Consider the following 18,162-nt stretch of genomic DNA (forward strand, 5'->3'; position numbering starts at 1 on the left):
TTTATAAAAAATAATTTATATTCCAACTACATGAGTGTGAATATACATGTTTTTTAAGACAAATTTATGTGGTACTTAGCAAAGTTTTAATAATATATACACATCACAGTTTATTTAACCAAGTTAAACTTATTTCAGCAAGTATCAGAAAATACATATTTCATACTCTAAAATTTTTGGTAACCTATTTTTTTTATTTATCACCTTAATTACTTAAAATATAAAATGTAGAAAAACACACAATCTGTTCCAAGGTTACTTTTAAAGACTTCCTCACAACCCACACCTGACGGCCAACTTTAACCACACTACATCCATTGATAAACGTTTTGCAAATGTAACCTAGAGAAAATTAAAGTGGAATTGGCTTGTTTAGTTTAGTTTCAGTTTAGTTCACGAGCAGTAACCTTGAAACAGAGTATGTCTTAGTCCAACAATCCTCTTCCAATCAGTTTATTTAAATTGCACGAAGTTGTAGGGTAAATTGTGTCATTTGTATACACTGAAAGTTTTTCTGCCTAGTGATAAAATTACAAACTGCGTTCAACAACCACTTACACAAACAAAATATTCCACAACAGTGTAGTGCACAGCTGAATTACTTGGCAACAAAAATTCCTATATGAAGAGACCCATTTCAATCTATTTTACCGAATTAGATCTAAAGGTCACTGCCTTAATTATTTTCAAGAAACATTAATTTTATCTAGGAATGATTATCAAGATTACTATTGCAAATGAAATACGCCAAGGAGCACAATTCCTATACACGTGGTAAACACCATTTGGAATTATTAGTCCCACCTTACAACTTTCAGAAAGCTCTTAAGGTAACTGAATACATCCAATTACAAAGTGGAAATGGAGATGAACCTACAGGACCTCATCTACAGCATACAAGTAATGGCAAATTTATATGCTATACTGACCATCTATCTCCCTACAATACAACTGCCTGCAGCTGCTCAATATGAGCAAACATCAACACCTCCAGACTACTACTACTACTCCTCTATTGGCTCAATAATATACCAATTTTTGTCACGGAGAGTTAGATTTTAAGGTCATTTTTTTCATACAGGTGTAGGAGGGTGCTCATTCCAACTGATTGGTACAGAACTGAACATATATATATTTCTCTATATACATATATACATTTATAAAGTCTCTTGTACATCAAAACTGTGTATGGCTTCAAAATATAACACACAGAAACTTGTATGGGTTATGCAAAAATTCAATTTGTGAAGTTTCAGGTAATCTGAATATCCCTGGGCGTTTAAGAGAAGTCATTCTCTATTGACCTCCAACATGAGCTGCTCCACGTTCACACAACTCTGTAGAGACTATCGCCGCCTATCTCGGGACCTAGATCTGTGGCGTCCATTTTTCTTGGCTTTGTGAGGCTTTCCAAAGCCATTGTCATAATATTTTTTATCGTCTCTCTCATACTTCTTCTTATCAACATCGTATCTATCAAACTTGTTGCCATACTTATTAGCATACTTGTCGACCTTTTCTTTGTTTTCGTATTTGTTCATTTTGTCGTCTCTCACATATCTATCGTTCTTTTCATATCTATCACCACCCTTGGAGTAACGTTCCGCTTTTTCGTACTTCTCATATCTATCATACTTTTCATAGTTTCTCTGGGGTGACCTTGAGTGAGAACGGGATCTTGATCTAACAATCAGCCCCTTGTCTCTGCAAAAGAAAATTAAATTTTTTTAGAATACTAGGCATTATAAAGATTTTATGTATTTTTGTTAGACACATACCACCAGCCATTAAAGCATTTATGAATTTTCTGAAAATTTAAAGCAAATAATTTATGAAAAGTAAACTATCAACACACAAATTCCCATTATTGTCAATCCAAGTCTAGTCAAACCCATGATTAGAGAGCGAGAAATGGGGTAAAACTCACTTGTTCTTCGTAAAACGTGGAGGCGGAGTCACGGTTGGCGATGGAGTCCGAGAATATTTTTTGTTACCTCTGTGTTTATCTCGGGAGTGGGACCGTGATCGAGTTCGGGACCTTGATCGAGATCTGGAATGGGAACGAGAGGATCGGGAATCGCCACGGCGCTGCTTTTTGCGAGAGCGACGGTGTGATGATCTCGAGTGGCTACGGCTCCGGCTTCTAGATCGGCTACCACTACTTCCGCTTCGTTTTCTTCCCGAATTTCTGGAAAAACAGAATGGCAATTTTATTACTGTATTCTAATAACTTTGCAAAACACATGGTACATAAACACAGATCATCCACAGTACATAATTGGAATAAAGTCCTGCCAACAAGCCCATCATTTAAACCTTATTTGACCTTTCCTACTGATAGTGTTATCAACTATCAGTTGTACAACCAAATATGGTCCAACTGCATGTAAACAATCGGGAAAGTTATTTACATGGCCACATAATATCTATCAAAAAAAAAAAAGGCACCAAGCCGGGGAGACGATGAAGCACCATCAAAGGCACAGAATATTCAAAAGACCCTAAATATTACTACGAATGCCAATGCAAGAACAAAAATGTACAAGGCGAGCGATATCAAAGTCATTGGATTCACCATGAATTCTACCTAGGAACAAATGACCACGAGGGACAGGCTTTAAGCAAGACACATGAACATCCTGAAAATCAAGACATTCAATAAGGAGAAATGTGACCGTAAGAGGGACAATACAGTTTGGACAATAAGGAGCAGGGCAGTGCTCCATTAAGCCAATATGTAAAGTCGACAGGTGTTTCCCACCGCTGGTTACGGTGGGAGGAAAAAGCCATGGGAACACACTACCCTTAAGAGCCCGCAGATTGTAACCGGTAACTGAAGAACAACGACCCTACCAACGGGCACAGATTGAAAAATAAATGACTGGGTAGAAATTTGACTAATGAATGCCTTTCTGGGAAATAGGACAAGTGTGGATAGTATCCTTAAATGACTATCCTGGCACTAAGATGATGCCAACATGTCTGGGAACCCAACAAAACTCTACTGTCTTAAATCTACTAGATATAAAAAATAGCCAATGTTGAATTTAGATCACATAGGATTAAATGACCCCAGACCCATGGTTGATTCTAGCACCCTGCTAGAATCAACTACAACGACAAAGGAATCTCGACAATGAGAAAAGTTGATGACGGCCATACAAAATTGCATAAAGTTCTTCTGTGAAGATGCTAGTCTCTGGGGACAGGCAACACACATTGGTGTGTAAGGCAGGACAACCGAGTAGCCTACACTATCGGCAGACTTAGACCCATCTGAAAAGACAGCAATGGAGTGTGAAGAAAAGGAGTATCAGAACTGTAGAGGAAGGGTAGAAGCCTTTCCCATGTGGGTCAAGGTTTAGCAAAACTTTAAAAGTGGGACCCTCCACGAAGCGAGAGTGAAGATTTCATAGGGACCGCGCAAAGTAGTGAAGCCAATAACCTTCCCGACGAACTGTAGAGACAGGCCAGAGGTTTCAACAGACAAGTTCAGAGACGGGGATGGAAAGGCTCCATAGTTGAGGCGTAACCCCGTATGGTACAGAGCATCATGACAACGAAGAGTTCAAGGAGAGGTAGATGAGTAAGCAGTACAGCCATAATCGAGTTTAGACAACACGAGAGAGGAATGAAAATAGAGGAGCGTGCATCTATCAGCTCCCCAGAAAGTACGAAACAGAACTAAATAAGTTAAGGCCTTGGAACATTTAACTCGGAGGTAAGAGATATGAGGCAACCAAGACAACAGTGTCAATGCTAAACCCCCAAAGGTTTAGCAGGATCTTAATGCAGAAGAGGAGTACCATAGAGCGACAAAATGGGATGAAAAACAATCTGCTTCCTAATAAAAGTCATGGCACAAGTCCTAATTGTAGAGAACTTGAAGCAATGTGATTGGTGGCCCAGGACGACACTGCATCAATTGTAAGTTGAAACCATCTTTGAAGGAAAGGCAAGTCATCACCTCGACAGCAGAGGGTTAAATCTTAACGTAGAGCGTTGAGAAAATTCACGAGGGAAGAGAGGAAAGAAGACCATTCAGGGTCACAAAGAAAAATAATAGTTCTTAGTATGTTGCTTAGTGCAATGCTGTCATCACCATAGTATTTATGTATTGTCTTCTACGTATCAACCTACCCTGACTTTGCACCCTGGAGAGGCCGCTCCAGACCGACACCCAGAGCACAACTCCATAGTCTCCCGAGACTAATGGATGCCTACTATTGTCTGAAGAATTATATGGTTCCAATAATCCAATGGTGCCCACCAACAGTCATGGGAGTCAGACTTCAGCTCCTGATATCCATCTTATAATGATTACAGCAATTATCAAAGACTTATATTAACATTACATAGTATAAATTTTGTTTGCATAGCTTCTTCATTCCTGAAAATATTTCACATGATAAATAAGCAAAAATAATTTTCGTTTGGTCTTAGCTACCATCACAACCAAATGCCAATAGTAATGTTCATCACCACCCAAGCCAAAATGAGGACAGGTATACGACTTTGTGTTCATTTTTCATACTTTTAAATACAGATCTACCCTTTCACAATAGAAAACAAGTACAATAATAATCTATTTGATTGCTCACAGGGTGGGTGGCAAATTTTATGATAGCCGCACTTTAAGGGTTAAATTTTAGAATTGAAAGAGGGAGTCTTGCATCGTGAAACCAGATCAAGAACAAGAGAATATAGAAGTCGGGACCAGAGGAGGGCTTACCTGCAAGATGTTCAATGGGAGACTGAAATAGAAGGAAAGTCAGCAAATAAGATGATGGAATTCGTAACACGAAAATAAGTAGAACCAACGAACAGTTCATACTTCTTAGGAGAGAAGTGGATGAAAAAAATAAAAAAGGATGAAAAAAATAAAAAAATATGCAAACTCATGGTTCAACAAAGTAACAAGGAAAGGGAAAAGGGAAAAAATAAAGGGCATGGGTAAAGCATGGCCAGAGGTACAGAGGCCAATAGGGAGGAATTAAAGACAGCCAGAAAGGCAGTGGAGCACCAGTTTAAATGTGACATTGCAGCAAAAGCAACATACAGTTCCCTTGGCACTCATACACAGGGAAAACACAACAGTACAGCAGAAAAATGTGTCATCAGACAGCAGGAACCAGAAGACTCCTGGAGAATGAAATTGTGTAAAGAACTCAACAAGTGGTTACTACGTGTTTATAAACCAGAGTCAGACTGGCATGCAAGGATTTTATTTTAATATCTGTGCATAGACCTCAAGACTGACTGGCCCAGGGTTGATGGATGGCAAAAATAGGTAAAAAGATACCTTGAAAACGGAATGTGACAAAAAGCAGTAGAATAGAACATATTACCACTGTTACACAAGTTAGCTACAGAGATTTTTTCTTGCCAATAATCTAGATCAATAACATAACACTGGAGAGAAGGGAGTTTATGAACATCTGGAACAGGAGAATGAGGTTCTAATATTCAATGGGATAAATATGAAGTACTGACCTATAGACCAGTATCACTCTCAAGCACCCTATATAGAGGCACAACAGGTTCAGAAAGGAAAAATAATGGCAAATAAACTTCATTAAATTCTTTAACTGTCCCCAAAATAAGGACAGGAGACTGGAGGAAGAGTTGATTGCCTCTTCCTGAACTGCCAGAAAGCTTTTGACATTTCCTCACAAAAAAACAAATTACCCACGACAGAAAAACAAATAGGAAACAAAGGCCATGGCCAAGGGAGTACACATCAGGCTGGGAGCATGTATGGCATACATGTCCAAGTTTGCAGATGATGCAAAGTTAATGGATGAGTAAGAACCGAGTAGGATTATCAGGTGCTACATGAAGACCAAGACAGAGTTGGTTAAACTGCACACAAGAGGACAGATGACTGCTGGAATTGAATCCAAACAAGTGTAAAGTAATGAAGATGTATACAGGAGATGAGAGATCTATAAGTAACCACACTACAAGGAAAATATGATTACAAGAAATAATAATAGAAAAAGACCTGGGAGTTAATATAATCCCAGCACTCACAGGCATTCATGTCAACATTAAGTGGTATATGGGAAGCTGGCAACTATTCTCACAATCGACTTGAGAATGGTCCAGGACGGACCGAAACGTCATCGTCCCTTCACCTTCTAGTGTGTGTCTGGTCAACATACTTTAACCACGTTATTGTGACTCATCGCCTGCATTAGAAAAGCATTTAAGATTCTAAACAATGAGGCCCATGCTTCCTTGCCTATTTTTATGCCTAAATACACTGCCTATACGAGTTCATTACTGGAATATGCAGCACCGGCATGAAACCCACACCTCGTGAAGCACAAAAAGAAACATAAGTATCAAGGTTCGCACCTAAATTGGTACCATAACAGTGTGTTCAGCTATGAGGACACAAAGGAAACTCAACCTCACAGAGAAGAAAAAAAGATAAGGAAAAGGACATGATCACGACAATACAATATTAAGAGAAATAGACAATGAGGACAAGGGCACACTATTTAGGGGCACCAAACTATTCATACTCTTGAACATACTTTTAGTTCATACTGTATTTCTTTCAAATTCTGCCTTTTAAAACACACGAATAATTACTATTAAATATATATTATGGCAAGGTAATTTCTTTTGTATTATTGAAAGCAACAGAAAAAGTTCTATATTAAAAAACTATTAAACAAAAATCATTAAGCACTTTGACAAAAATCACCGAAGCAGAATGGAGACCGAACCAACATCATGGTGCGTCACCCCCACACGCACCTTCACCCATTCAACCCACGATATTAAGTAATTTAAGATGGGATCTGCCCGAGTCTACTAGAAGTCTTGAGGCACAGAGCTAGCTTGGTAGCCAATCCAAGCTCTTACAAATTACCCACGTCATTTGTAAAAACTTGGATTGGTCGTAAGTTCGTTGCCTCAAAGACTCCAGGTGGATTTGGGCAGATCCCAGGTTAAATTACTTTTAGTATATCGTGATCCAATGGGTTAAGACGTGCATCTCTGGGCAAGACACGACACTGGTCTGATCCCCCATCTGGCTCCAATCATTTCATAAATATATATCATGCTATTGTGATTTCCTAGTGTATTAATCTTTTTTAAAATTATAAAAAATATATATATTGCATAATAAAATAAAAAATTTCCAAATATTTATAAACATAGTTGCCTATGATTTGTGTAATGCTAATATTTCATAAAAATTGGATAACTAATGGAGGAGTATTAGAAACAAAACTGCATTTTGAGATTTGAATTTTCCCACCAAAAATGCAGCCCCATATACCAACCATAACTGTCAATTATATAATTTTTGATCTTATTTTCTAATGACCTGTATTTATTCTGATGATGATGTATTTTCCATAAAAATAGTTAGGTGCCCTTAACTTGAGAGGAGGCAGGGCAAAAGGACATCAATGAAAACTGGACAGATGTAAGGAAGTGTCATTCCATGCATGGATGGTCAACAAGTGGAAAGTCACTTCCATCCTCAACGTCAAAACAAAAATACGATCAACGTTGAGAGATAAAAGTAGTGCGCCAGGTATAAATGGCTAGGTGGCAGGGCCTAGAGCTAGAGCTCTTTCCCATCGCCACTGATTGGCAAGCTAGATAATGTTATGCTATTGGCTAGATAAACCTTTTTAAGCTATCCCATCTTATATAAAAAGAGGAGAAGTAATGTTTTAATAATGTTAGAAACAATAAAAAGCCTTAGAAATGTTGTGTGATTAGTGACTTTAATTAATATGGAATCCTGCAGGACACTAGCAAGTGTGGTTCCCCCGACCATAAGGTCCCTCTAGGTCTTAGGGTCTACCAAGCTCCATTGGTGTGTCAGTTATGATTATCCCAAAATATTGTGCACGCTGCATTGCAACAATGTACTTGGCTTTAAAACCTTGATCCATATAGACTATTGTATAAATTTGCACCGTTTTAATGCTATTGCACTGCAAATGGCTTGGTAAATATAAATTACTAAGAAATAATATTGTACAGTCAACTTATCACAAACATGACATAGGCACTACATGGTCTTAGGAAGAATACTGCATTAAGTTATAGGGCTCCACAGATTTAAATGTGAATAAATGACTGAATAAAGATGTAAAATTATGGTTGGGGATATGAATTAAGAAAAAGGGGTAGAGGAATCATTCCTAAGATTTACCTGTCTGGAGAAGAAGAACGTTTACGCCCTGGTGACGAAGTTTTGTTTGGAGAATTATTATGGGATACAGGACTGAAGTGTGTGTTTGTCAGCGGAGTTGTCAATGATGCCACAGCTTTGCTGCGTAACCTTGCCTCTTGTTGCTCCCTGCGGATCTCTTCAACTTTGGTTTCCAAGACTTCTAGTTTAACCTGTAATAAACATTTCAATTATTCCTTTAACCCATCACAGCTTATGACTGTGCTCAATTTCAATACATTAGATATACAGAAAAGGAAGTTGTGTATATTAAATGCAATATCAACAGTTAAAACTGCCCATATCTCCTTTGGATAATAACTAAAATCTTTAAAATCTAACTTTTATAAAGTATTCACAGAGACAGGTGGCCAATATTCTAATCAATATTGGATAATAAATTGACAAAAATGCATAAATCCAAATATTGTATTATACATATAAATATATATACTTGCCTTTTTCCTAGTATAGAGTCTAAGTATAGAAGCTGCTACATCTTCAATGCCCTCTTGAGATACTCTTAACACCAAGTACCAAGGAGGTTGCTCAGGCAAGGACACCTTCAATAACCTAGCAGCAAGCCAGATACAGGCACAGGCAATCGTTTCAGGATTGTAGCGAACAAACACATCGGTCCGTAGGGCATCATTCATGTAGTTCCTGTTGAAGAAAGACAACATGCTGGGGGGGATATGTCGCCTCCTAGAGGCACGAGTAGTTGATGGCTACCAGGCACAGTGAAACTATGCAGTGAGGCTGCTCAAATTATAGTCACATGAAGACTTCACTACAACACTTTACCCTTCCTCTAAGTACATCTTCCATGGCCATTTCCTTGAAGAGGAAATACAAACCAGAAAACAGTGAGAACAAAAGACCCTGAAGACGCGATGAAGCCCAGTGCTGGCCGCCCATCCTCCACCTGTCCAACCTGACCCTTCACATCTCCATTCCACATCACCATTTCCTTTTTCCCACTCCTTGCTTTACTGCTGCATGTTACGATCACAAGGCTGGCTGGCTCCACTCTCCTTTGATTCTGTGGAATTTCAACACCTGCAAAGAGAGTTTAGTGCATGGAATTCCACCCCAACCCATCGCTGCACCACTAGAGTCCTCCTCTTCACCAGTCCTGCTGGCACAGCCACTGTCACCACTTCCACTACCAAGAAAATTTCAAGTTATGCAAGTTTCCATATTCTGATATAGCTCCAGTGACATACTATTTAGAGGCAAAGCAACATTACGCACTTTTCACTTCTGGGGAAATATTTCTTGTCCAAGAGCCATCTGCATGCAATCCCTGCAAAATTATCAGCCAGAGGATACTATTACCTAAAACAAATTGACGCTTTTTAAATGTTTTGACAATTCCTTCAGTTTTTAATTAGTATTTGAAAGCACCTTCTTTTAAAGTACTGAGAAAAATATACGTTTGTCAGTGATTGTTTAACACCTTGATGCTAATAGTTATCACTTCATGACTATGACTTTACTACTGAAATATTACATTCACAAGTAATGGCTGGAGCTACACAAAAAGTCAATGAGCCGCTGTGTGTGGTAGCTGGAGGCCAGGTAGGCACTTTCTGCAGAGCCTAAGAGGGAGTTGCTGGGGAGTCAACTCTGCCTGTCAGAGGTACCCTGGCAGACACCACCCACGGCGCCACCACACACGACCGAAGGGGAGCCCAGAGTGACAGGGGCCCAGCCAGACTACGCGTCACATGCCAGCCACGCTAGCAGAGGGGAAGGTGGTGGTGGTGGTGGAGCTGAAGGTCAAGGTTGTTGTGGTGGTGGTGGTGGTGGTGATGATGGAGGGCGCAGGGGCAGTGCTGGCCTCACCAACACTACTTACCTTGCCCCACCTTCCTCTGAGATGGAACAAAACCTTACATTAATATTGTGCAATCAATACATCTTTTTGAGTAATTAGCACCTCATCTGGTAATCATACAATTTCACTTGTATGCAATTTGACCAACAAATTAAGAATCGTTGATTATTCCTGAAATAAAATGTCTTTAACCTAGATATTAGCCTTTCAGTAAACAACTACATGAACTTGAAATTAACACCCATACACAAATCACTTAATCACATTCAAAAAAGAAAAATGTATGTACCTCATAAAAAACACAATAACAAAAAAACCACTGCATCATAAATCTTTAAAGAGGAAGACTTTAATGTAACCATTATATTTCTTGTGCCTGGTATTATAAAGTGAGCCATCAACTCTCAGCCTTACTTGTCACAAAAATGACACTAATCCAATTGATATCTTTTCTAAAAAATAATGAAAACCTTAGGAACACAATCTGAATGATTGAGGTGTGATTCATATAACTACTTTCTCAAGATCCTAAACTAAAGCCAAATTAACATGTCTGAATAATAACAGCACGACCAAGTGTGAAAGAAAATTATAATAATTGTCTCGACTCGGGACAACACATTTACCTCCCCTTTAAAGGTTTGTTTATTAAAATCTAGTGAATGATGCAGTGAAAAACTAGAGCAATAATATTGCAACTCTTTATATATATACACAAACCAATATTTTATTCATGTGCCATAGCTGTCATAAGAAGAGGCAATTCTATAATATATCTTTCAACATGTGCGGAGCCAATTGTGACTCCTTATCTGGCAAAAATCTATTAGTTCTTCTGTGGTTGCCATGCATGGCATGAACACCAGGTTCAGGTGAAGTCAAGCACAAGGTAGAGTAACCCTTAGGTGAAGATAGTACTCTACGGCAAAATTGACAAATTCAAAACACACTCGGGTTTACAGAAATACCCGGGCATCATAATTATAAATCGTTCTATTATTATAATAATGATTAGATTCGGGCGGTGAATATCATCACCGAGCAGCGTGGTCATTCAGTATTACAAAATTGTCCTTCCTTAACAAAACTCGTGTGCTTTACAACTTACTCTTACCTATTTATTCAACATTCTATTTACTCAACCAACAATTGCACTATCTTCACCTTATGTACACCACGAACCACTGGAAAACAAATTAAGGAAAAAATACAAGGGATACTGGTAGCTCCATCAAGCATGTCAGAAGATATTACATAAGAAAACCCTAATGGTCTAAGTCACTCAAAATTAACACCAAATAAGTACCACTACTTTCACATATCTTACTACATAACAAAAACGCTAACTGGGCAGGTATTAGCCGAGTCGTGGTTTAATGCTTATAAAAATGAAAATTTGAAGCAAAAATTTGAAATAGGAACTTTTTTTTAATCTTGGTAATAAGAACAAAAGCTAGAAACAAAAGGATACAAGCTAGAAACATTGAGAGATTTAGCACGGGGAAGTGAGAGCAAAGAGAGAGAGGTGTATAAGGCAGGGAGTGGTGAGAAAGATGGAGCTGCCAGTAATACTGCAATACAAGACACTCACCATGAAGACTGGGCCAGCCGCCGGTTCTCATCCACCTCCAGCAGACGCAGGTACATGATAATGATCTACAAGAAGAAATTGTGTCATGGAAATTCAATCATTAAAAATAAATAAAGAAAAAATTAATGAGCATAAACAAGTAGTAATATTTTAAATTTACTAATGCAGAAATCTTCAGATTATCACGGATTAATAAAAGTAATACAGTAGTATGAAAACCAACATTAAAAAATACAAATAAAATTGCAAATATTTTTGATATTAAAAGTTTTTAGTTTTAGACTGCAGGTTTTTGTTTTCTCTCTAATTAAAAATTCTGATAGTACTGTAGGTTATCTTGAGATGATTTCGGGGCTTTAGTGTCCCCGCAGCCCGGTCCTCGACCAGGCCTCCACCCCCAGAAAGCAGCCCGTGACAGCTGACTAACACCCAGGTAACTATTTTACTGCTAGGTAACAGGGGCATAGGGTGAAAGAAACTCTGCCCATTGTTTCTCGCCGGCACCCGGGATTGAACCTGGGACCACAGGATTACAAGTCCAGCGTGCTGTCCGCTAAGTCGACCGACTCTGGCTCTGTATTGGTCTAGAGACTCGGTCATTCTTAAAACCCCAATTTTAGTGTCACTTCCCAAATGTGCAAGTGCTTATATGTACAATGTGACTAATAATTTACATGTTACATAGGAAGGATTGTACAGAAAAAGTTATAATACTTGACTACTACTTGCACAAAAGTACCTACGGTACTTACATTTTGTTAAAACTAAAACATGGTTTTTACAAGTTACTCCCCCTGATATAATCCAACTCGAGAAAATATAAGTTTTCAGTACTTTGAGCTTCAAAGTCTTGATGACTTTGGTATGATGTAACACGTCATAACCTGACTGCTGTATCCTGCCCACCAAAATTACTATCCCTGTAACCTAGGAGTTAACACCAAAAAATATTTGCAAGATTCATTTTCTCATCCTTAATGAGTTTTGTCCTACCAAATACACTAAATGCTCAGTAATCCAAATGAATGTGTTCACTGCTTTTTGTAAACAGCAGGAGTAACAGGGTTATGGTACACAATATGTTCAATTTATTACTTTTGGGACATTCCTAGTAAGAAATTCAGATATTTCGAAAGATTGGGCAACTCGAATGCGGACAAGCCCTATAAAAATCAGTGCCGGGCGTAAACAGTATAATGTATATACATTTTCTTTTCACATTCATAGCACATAATATAGTACACCATAAGACACTTCACTTGATTAAGAATATAGCAACAACTCTCTCAGGCTTGCATATCCCTGGATAAGAACAGGGTGGAGAGAGTGAGCAAAGGATACTGTATTGAGTGCTTACCCATTTGTGTCTAAAGGTGAGATTCATGCAAGATTCAGCTCTAGAGCCCTGCCTCAGCTATTTAACTGGTATTTCTAGAATTGTACACTTGCTTTTGTAGCTATGAATGGAGGTTATATCCACTACAGCTGGTATAACCTTCACAATATACATGTAATATTATATATATATTACTGTACTTTTCATGTAAACAACTGGTTTACCTAACCCTGTCTTAAGATACTCAATATATTAAGGTTTAACTTTGCCATGCTTTGTGAAATCTTGAGAAAATATATGCATTCTGTAATATAAAACTGAAATATGGTGACCTGAATTCAATGGCATAATCCAAGCATGGACGCACTACTGCCTGGATATAATTCAAGGACAATACACACGTTACCATTATGGACACTCAAGTTACAAAAACAGGTTTCTCATTTGTCCTACTTAAGTTTTAAATAAACTGATGTTCCTTCACTCCATTCTCATATCCCTTCCAAGTGTAACAGTCATATTGGCTTGCCCCTTTATTCTCAATTACTTCATATTGGTTCTTAGTCCTTACCAACCATACCCCCCAACTCTCTTGCACAATATGATTCACTATCCATATCTGGTTGATACCTGGTTGATGGGGTTCTGGGAGTAGTTCTATTCCCCAAGCCCGGCCCGAGGCCAGGCTTGACTTGAGTGTGTTTGGTCCATCAGGCTGTTGCTTGCAGCACCCCGTAGGTCCACATATCCACCACAGCCCGGTTGGTCCGGCACTCCTTTGAGAAAATGATCTACTTTTCTCTTGAAGATGTCCACGGTTGTTTCGGCAATATTTCTTATGCTCGCTGGGAGGATGTTGAACAACCGTGTACCTCTGATGTGGTCCATCAGGCTGTTGCTTGCAGCACCCCGTAGGTCCACATATCCACCACAGCCCGGTTGGTCCGGCACTCCTTTGAGAAAATGATCTACTTTTCTCTTGAAGATGTCCACGGTTGTTTCGGCAATATTTCTTATGCTCGCTGGGAGGATGTAGAACAACCGTGTACCTCTGATGTTTATAGTGTTCTCTTATTGTGCCTATGGCACCCTTGCTCTTCACTGGTTCTATTCTCATTTGATCTTTCTACACAGGTGGGTACAGGAGCAGACAACTTCTGACTTCTGTTAGCAGGCTGAGAGCTTTCCCTTCCCATAGCTCATGGTAAGCTACACAATGGAACACAATCTGCCAATTGGTAAAAACCAAGTACCCAATTACTACTGGGTGACAAGAGGCAGTGAAGGATTGGTTCCTAGCCCATTCTCCCTAGTCAGGACTCGACTCTAGTCCAAATTGCTCTGAAGGCGTGGGGTTACCTTGCATTGATTTCAGGGGTCAAGATTTCCACAGCCAGGTCTCTGACCAGGCCTCCTGGTTGATGATCTGTTCAACCAGGCTGTCGGATGCAGCTGCTCGCAGCCTGATGAATGAACCACAGCCCGGTTGACCAGGGATCCTTTGAAGGTGTTTATCGAGTTCTCTTGAACACTGTGAGGGGTCGGTCAGTTATGCCCCTAGTGTGTAGTGGAAGCATGTTCAAGTCTTTCAGGCTTCTGATGTGAATAAGCATTTTCTCTCAGAGTACCTATTGCACCTCTGCTTTTCAATGGGGGGTAATATACACAGCCTGGTCTCAAGTGATGTTATTTCTGTGTGCATACTTGGGATCAGCCCCTCTTAATATTTTCCAGTACAGACGAGTACAATGTTAGCAATGGGCCTCCATACCTTGGATTAGCTCAGGATCGACATTCCCACGGCCCACTGTCTGACCATTCCCTGAAACTTACACCTGTTTATGCTGTACTGCACTTTTATGCACTAAGGATAATACTTTCACTGTCAATGGGAAATTTTATGCCAAAAGTTAGAATAACAAGTAATCCATTATCTCCAGTATTTAGAAATTTGTTCGTGGATTTCTTGAACATTTAAGTATATTAATAAACCCCTTGAATGGTAAATAATATAGTTATTTTATTGTTTGCATTTAGCTTATCTCTGAAGTATTAGCCGATTTCTAGTCTAGAATAAACGATTTAATCCAATCTATTAAGGTCACTCTTGAAATGAACAGGAATCTATACCATAACCTGTGCTACTTGGAACAAAAGTTCCAAGTAGCACGGGCTGTGGTATAGATTGCTACTTGGAACTTTTGTTCAAAGTAGCTGAATCTAAAACAACCACCAATTTTAGATACAAGGTCTATAGAGTAGGAAGAATGTTAAAGCTTAATATGTGTATTAATTATACACATATGTCTTATATATACACACTAATTATACACATATGTCTTATATGTGTATAAGAAGCTGACTAATGCATGTTCCTATAGCAATATCATTATAATTACCACTTAAATGTTAAACTATCAGTTATAGAGTCCATGTTTCTTGCAACTAAGTGTTAGTAGTTCTCAGTGTATTCACCAAATTGAGTAATTTATGGAATTGGCGCCAGTCTACAATATCCACAACATTTCATTGATAACACCTTAAACCAAAAAAAGACCATTTCGTAATCAAAGCACAAACCCATCAATTTATGAACAACATAGCAAAGTTGTCTCATACTTCAAACATTTAGTAACTCTATGCATCATGATCATCTGATTGATTGGAACCGTAAAAGATTTCTCTGCAATGTATGTGTACTTCCATGTGTAATTTCCATGTACTTCCTACATGGACAGGAAGTAGTGGAATAAAACTAAATAAAATTTATTAATATTTTAAACATAAGGCCAGAATTAATGAAGTTAGATCCCCTTTAGTGTTAGTAAAATGGCAAGAATGAAAAAAAGTAAATAATTTGTTTTGCTGTGGAAACTGGTCATTTAGCTAGTCTTCTCATTGCTTATTAAAAGTATCTCATATTTAATATACACTGTATTTGGTTGTGTGCTTCACATAAGTTATCTAGTATCAGATCATCAATTTGTGCCTACCTGTGCTCAAACTTTTATGTACAAGTTGGCCTGTATTGTCTTATCCTCTTCCTAATGTCATGCCATGACTATAAATACTGTATACATGTAATAAGAGTGTGTGTACACACACTCACATACTGTATTGTGCGCTTATGCACTTCATGTATTAGTGATGCACATTTACTGTTAATTACCGGTATAGTCCTTAAGGCACACAATAATCAACAACGATATATTACAATAACTGCTTCACCCAAGCTATACATACAACTTCACCTCCAAGGTGGTGAAATGATTTTGCTGCTCAAGAGCAATTAATAAGACAATATTCTCCCACATTTGCATGTTTTATCAAAGAGAAAAAAGTTGAATTCATAGAGGATGAAATGCATAGGTTGGGAGTGCACATACACAGTTTTAAACCAGTCTCTTACCTTGTGAGGGTGCTTGACGTGACAGCAGAATCCCAGTTCTTTTAAAAGTCGGCGCTCGGCTTTGATGATCTGATTCTTGAGGGCTATGTAGTTGCTGTCTAGAATCACAGGTTGAATGGTCCTGTAATCACAGCATTGTTAGTAGATGACTAGAATTACATCATATCTTCCCATCATTCTCTAACTGCATTACTATTACATGAAATAAGTCAAGCGGCTTCCATGACTTATTTCCAGTACTGGCAAAGCTTCGAGCATTCAACTCCACACACGGTCCATAATAACTTTACTCTAAAAGCACCGAACAACATTCACTTTCAATCACTGAACGTTTACACTAAAGCCTTGAAACTTTGCTACAATTTGCAAATACAAAACAATGTAAATAAGCTACTTACTTTCCATTCTTTACTTGTCTAACATGATTGAAGACATTGATGACATCCCTTATCTTGCGAGGTGCCTCTTCAATCTTGGAGGCCAGAGCAATGCATGCCATAGCAGTAGTCTCCATGGGGTACCTAACCATCGACTTTGCATAGTAAAACCTTTGGAAGAGTACTTGACCAGCTGCCATTGCAACCTGCAAAATAAAGATTTCAAATGAAATAATTTGCTTAAAGTTATTCAGATATCAAAATTGGAATTTAATCACAATAGTTTTAATATGCAGTCATATAAAAGGCCTAGTTTACAACAAAATGGGTTACTGATTATGAGTCGACATAGGATGTACACAAAAATAGTACACCATTAAGGTCACAAAGTAACCATCAAAAAGAGTGCGTACCAAGTATAAATATATATATGTATATACAAACAACCACGTGCTTTCCGGACACACACGGACCGGGACCAGTCGTGTCCAAAAAAAGTGGTTATCCTTAAAACCCTGATAAAGAATAATTGTATTTAAATACGAATCTTTCCTATTGTCTATGTGTAAGATTGAACACCTGTGTGTGTGTGAACATGGGTGTGGTTTGAGTATAGGTACTGGTATGCAGGTGTGAGAAACTGTGTGAGGGCGTTGATAGTAGGAACGAGTTCCAAAAGTGGATGTGGGAGTAATTAGACTATGGGTGTGAGTATCAGAATGTCAGCACCTGGGTGTAGGAGTGAGCATATACGGGTGTCTGGGTGTGGGAGTGAGCATCTACGGGTGTCTGGATGAGCATATATGGATGTCTGGTATATGGGTAGGTTGTGTGTATGTGTGGCTTGTCTGTAGCAGTGGTGCCTCGAGGAGGATAATCTTGTCTAGAAGCAGCTCCGACATATCCTCGGTAACCCACAGCATCAGATACGATTGGAACAGGTTCGTGATCACCTTAGCTGGGAAAGGGGTTATAGAGGGTTGGTAATGAAGTAGAAAGGCAAGAGGTGGCACAGGCAGTGGTGCTTGCTCATACAACAAATTATTGCATTAACAAGTAAATACAATGGCTTTTGCAACGATTTAAGGCTCATGATGTTACATCATCCTACAAATGGTGTTAAACATTTGTACGAGTTAAGAGTTGAGGAACAGGAAGATGACATACGAGCCATCCACCTACCTCCATGACTAATTAGTTACCTGTCTGTCCAGCCCATCTTGCTTAACACTTTTGCCCGGGCATGACGCAGCATTGCGTCATCCGTTTACTGTCGGTAATGCCGGGGATGACGCAGCATTGCGTCATCCACTTTAAATAATCGCCAAAAATCAGGTTTTTATCAGATTTTTTTGGGACTGGTTTTAAAATGCGCGTCGATGTCTTCCCATTTTCCTTGTTGC

The 18,162-nt window shown here is 38.7% G+C and overlaps 1 protein-coding gene across 11 annotated transcripts in view; it reads right to left on the reverse strand.

Annotated features, from left to right (window-relative positions):
* The window catches only part of LOC123774384 (cyclin-L2), a 41,621-nt gene continuing 23,459 nt past the window's right edge, over nucleotides 1-18,162 (reverse strand). For all 11 annotated transcript variants that reach the window (XM_045768605.2, XM_069307810.1, XM_069307809.1 and 8 more), the window contains 7 exons: nucleotides 16,781-16,965; nucleotides 16,383-16,503; nucleotides 11,638-11,702; nucleotides 8,665-8,869; nucleotides 8,189-8,379; nucleotides 1,928-2,188; nucleotides 1-1,704 (listed from right to left, as the gene is read on the reverse strand). In XM_045768605.2, the coding sequence (XP_045624561.1) occupies nucleotides 1,347-1,704; nucleotides 1,928-2,188; nucleotides 8,189-8,379; nucleotides 8,665-8,869; nucleotides 11,638-11,702; nucleotides 16,383-16,503; nucleotides 16,781-16,965 (1,386 nt within the window). In that variant the 3' untranslated portion in view covers nucleotides 1-1,346. The remainder of the gene's footprint in view (nucleotides 1,705-1,927; nucleotides 2,189-8,188; nucleotides 8,380-8,664; nucleotides 8,870-11,637; nucleotides 11,703-16,382; nucleotides 16,504-16,780; nucleotides 16,966-18,162) is intronic.

This window comes from Procambarus clarkii, chromosome 61 (genome assembly GCF_040958095.1).
Source record: "Procambarus clarkii isolate CNS0578487 chromosome 61, FALCON_Pclarkii_2.0, whole genome shotgun sequence".
Lineage (NCBI taxonomy): Eukaryota > Metazoa > Arthropoda > Malacostraca > Decapoda > Cambaridae > Procambarus > Procambarus clarkii.